The following is a 3,489-nucleotide window of genomic DNA, read 5'->3' on the forward strand; positions in this document are numbered from 1 at the left end:
ATATATATATATATATATATATATATATATATACTACTTACTAATTGTACTACTATTATACACGAAAAACAAGGGACTATTGTATCTGCCAGATACCTGCCAGGTATGCAAGGCTGCCACTGCGAGAGTTCCTGTTACTACACTAAGATAACCAGACAGACACGCTTAGACAGAGGAAACAACACCAGTTACACAGTTCCTTTACCATTTTAGTTCTGGCTGGTATTTCCACAGCAAACACAGTCATGCCTCTGCTGCTGCAGCAGTTCCTGCTCTGCTCATTGTTGACATGAACCGTCACTCTCTGACTGGACTGCAAAACAAAAAGCAGCAGCTTTTCAACTTTATTCAGTTAAAATCAGAAAGCAAGCCGAAATGTATTTGAACAAATAAATAAAGGAACTTCGTGCTCAAGAAAACCAGTTATATAAACTAGAGAAATTGCATTTCCTGCAGAAATGCAGTGTGAATGCTTACTGCTGAAGAACTTGCTGAAAAACAGCTGAAATTAGCTAAAAAAACATGTTGAAATGTAGTTGAAATGGAAGAACAAGCCTAAGTTAGCAGAAGAAAGCAGAAAGAACATATATTTTCTGAATTGGGTTTAAATAAGTAGAAATGAGGACAGAAATGAGGAAATGAGCTAAAAACGTTGAAATTTGCAAAAAAAAAAAATGGCTGAAATGGAAGAAAGAAGCTTAAACTACCAGAAGGAAGTGGAAGGAGCTGAAATGAGCTAAAAAAATGGAATTAGTTGAAAAAGCTAAATTAACACAAAACAGCTAAAAAGTAGCTGAAGTAGCAGAAAAAACAAAATGCTGGTGAAGATTCTCAGTCATCCAGGACATGATGAATTCAAAAAGCAATTCAGAAAAAACAAACTAGCAAAAAAAAAGAGCTAAAATTAACAAAAGTTAATTAGGCCGAAAGTAGCAGAAATTACCACGAAAAACTTGAATTTATCTGAAAACAGCTGAAATTAGTTAAAACATGCTAAAACGTAGCTGAAAAGGTAGAACAAGCTTAAATTAGCAAACAAAAACAGAAAGAACACTATTGCTGAAATAAGCAGAAATGCGCACAAAATGTGTAAATTATCTGAAAAAAGCTGAAATGAGCACAAAAAAATAACAAAAGCAAAAGCTGAAACGTAACTAAAAAAGCAGAATTTAGAAATTTGCAGATGGAAGCTGAAAGAAGCTGACCCAGAACAAAATGTGAAAGGAGCAGTAAAATGTTGTAAACAGATCTAAAGATCTGAAGGATGTAAAATGACCTCAGTTCATTTTCTATGAGAAAAATTTAACAGAAAAGGCTAAATATTTCAAAAAGCTAAAGTTGCACCAATACCAAAAGTCAAAGCACGATTGTCCTGAAAGAGCTGAACGTTTTGATTTATGATTTGTTGAAATTGCACATAAAATTGTGGAATGAGAATCGCGATGAAAAACGTACAGAAGAAAAATGGATCACAATAGTGTGAATGGTTCATAAACATTCACACAATAAGACAGAGCAAGTAATAATAATAATAAAAAAACAGGCATCAGCCAACACAGTAACGATAAAAAGGTAGTCGGTTTCTTCAGCTATTCTTTTCTGGATCACTCTTTGGTGTGGTCTTTAGAATTTAACAGTCAGAAAATACTGAATAAAGTTTATATCCCACCTTGTTGACGAAGAGGGAAGAGATCCTGTGCTCTCCTCTGTAAGTGTAGACAAAAACATTGTCATGACCCCTCAATGCTTTGGCTCCTGTCCTAGAAGTGATAGACTTCTGGAGGGCTTGGTTCAGAAGTTTGGGTCCTGAGTCCATGTTGAGTGGCTGCATGGACGGCTGACAGTCTTCACAGTAAACATCTATCTGGAATGGACACGCCTGACAAAGCAGAAGAAAGATGCATTCAAATATTAGGTATCTATGTCAAACCAAAAGCGAAGCACTAAATCCAGATGTGCAAGCTCACCTCTACTAGCTCCAGCGTCCGATTATAGCCCATGGCTTCCAGGGTGACCCACAGGTCTGCAGGGTCGCCATCTTTCTCTGTGGCTTCCATCAGGTTCAGCTCCATAAAACCCTGCCGTGTCAGCTGGTTCTTTCTCATATCAAAGTTTTCTATTCCAAAACAACAAAAACATTTTTTTGAATGAAAAGTTGAAATAATTTTCCAGTTAAATTCAACCTAAACTTTATTAATCCATCACCTTTACACACAGTCCAGGCTTCTTCGTCACACTTCTCCCCACTGGTCCTCAGCTCAAAGAAGTTGTATTCTTCCAGGCCGAGCAAACCATTTCCATCCAGATCGATCACCTCAAAAATGTCCGACAGCACCTCCCTGTGGCAGAAACAGGATATTACAGACAAATAACTAAATAAAGCTACATTTCTTTCGTTCTTTTACAAAACACAAAGGCAGAAAGTCATTTTTATATCCAACTTCTGATATTTTTCCAGGTCTGAATATACATTTGATAAATCCATCTTTTAAAGCTCTTGTTATTAGCAAACTAAGGCTGGTTTACCTAAACTCTCTGGTGAGATCTAGTTCTTCGGTGTCAGTCTTGTAGACTAGTTCCACAGATCTGTTAGAAAAATGAGTCTTGCTCTGTTTCTTTAATCTGCAGCCACTGGTGAAGGGAAGCAGGTGGTATGTCCCTGCATTTAATTCTCCTTTCCAAACATACTTCTACAGCAACAAAGAAATATCACATTAATTTAAAATTGTTACAATCTTATAGCAGAACAAGCTCATCGAGACTCTCTAATCAAACATGACGAAAATGAACGTAAGCTAGGAATTAATCATAAAGCGTCTGTTTTTACATGAAAACATACTTCCTTGTCTTTTGATTCAGTGAAACAGACTAAAGTCGAGTCCTCTTTGGTTTCACCAGCTGACGAAACAAAAAGAGCTGTGTCCACCATCGTCCACGATGAAGACTTGTCTGAAAAACGCAAAACAATTCAGCGTTGAACATTTTAGCACTGTGTGTACTTTCATACCACATTTCCATAAATGTAAAAGGATTTCTCAAAACTTGTTCAAAATGCTTTAGAACGTATCCATCATTTCAGAAAATACCCAAACAAATGGCCATAAATGTTTGTTCCTTTTTTTTCCTCAACTGTACAAAACTTTTGCTTTATTTATAGTTCAAACACTTTTTTATTGCAGGAATACAGAAAGAACTAACTGGGTGTGTGGCTGAGGCTCAGTGGCTGGATGGTCAGGTAGACGCTGGTTGTTTGCGGGACATGGAGCTGGTACTGCAGAGAGCCGATACTCCCATCATCCTCTACAAAGAAGCATCCTTTCATAAAGTTGTGATGCCACTCCTGAAATGACAAAAAATGTTTCTGCTTGACTAACAAAACAATGGTACAAAATTAAGCGAGAGCCACATTTGTAAGACCCAAACTGAAATGATCTTTACTCTTTACTCTTTTCTCTCTCTCTCTCTCTCTCTCTCTCTCTCTCTCTCTCT

At 37.0% G+C, this 3,489-nt stretch overlaps 1 protein-coding gene across 1 annotated transcript in view; it reads right to left on the reverse strand.

The window, feature by feature from the left end:
- Nucleotides 1-3,489, reverse strand: part of efcab7 (EF-hand calcium binding domain 7) — a 13,488-nt gene that overhangs the window by 1,043 nt on the left and 8,956 nt on the right. Inside the window, exons 6-12 of the mRNA XM_037674530.1 lie at nt 3,199-3,340; nt 2,840-2,949; nt 2,527-2,690; nt 2,206-2,339; nt 1,968-2,116; nt 1,670-1,879; nt 206-313 (exon numbers count right to left, since the gene is read on the reverse strand). Coding sequence (XP_037530458.1) covers nt 206-313; nt 1,670-1,879; nt 1,968-2,116; nt 2,206-2,339; nt 2,527-2,690; nt 2,840-2,949; nt 3,199-3,340 — 1,017 coding nt within the window. The remainder of the gene's footprint in view (nt 1-205; nt 314-1,669; nt 1,880-1,967; nt 2,117-2,205; nt 2,340-2,526; nt 2,691-2,839; nt 2,950-3,198; nt 3,341-3,489) is intronic.

Source organism: Nematolebias whitei, chromosome 3 (assembly GCF_014905685.2).
Source record: "Nematolebias whitei isolate Nwh7 chromosome 3, NemWhi1, whole genome shotgun sequence".
Classification (NCBI taxonomy): domain Eukaryota; kingdom Metazoa; phylum Chordata; class Actinopteri; order Cyprinodontiformes; family Rivulidae; genus Nematolebias; species Nematolebias whitei.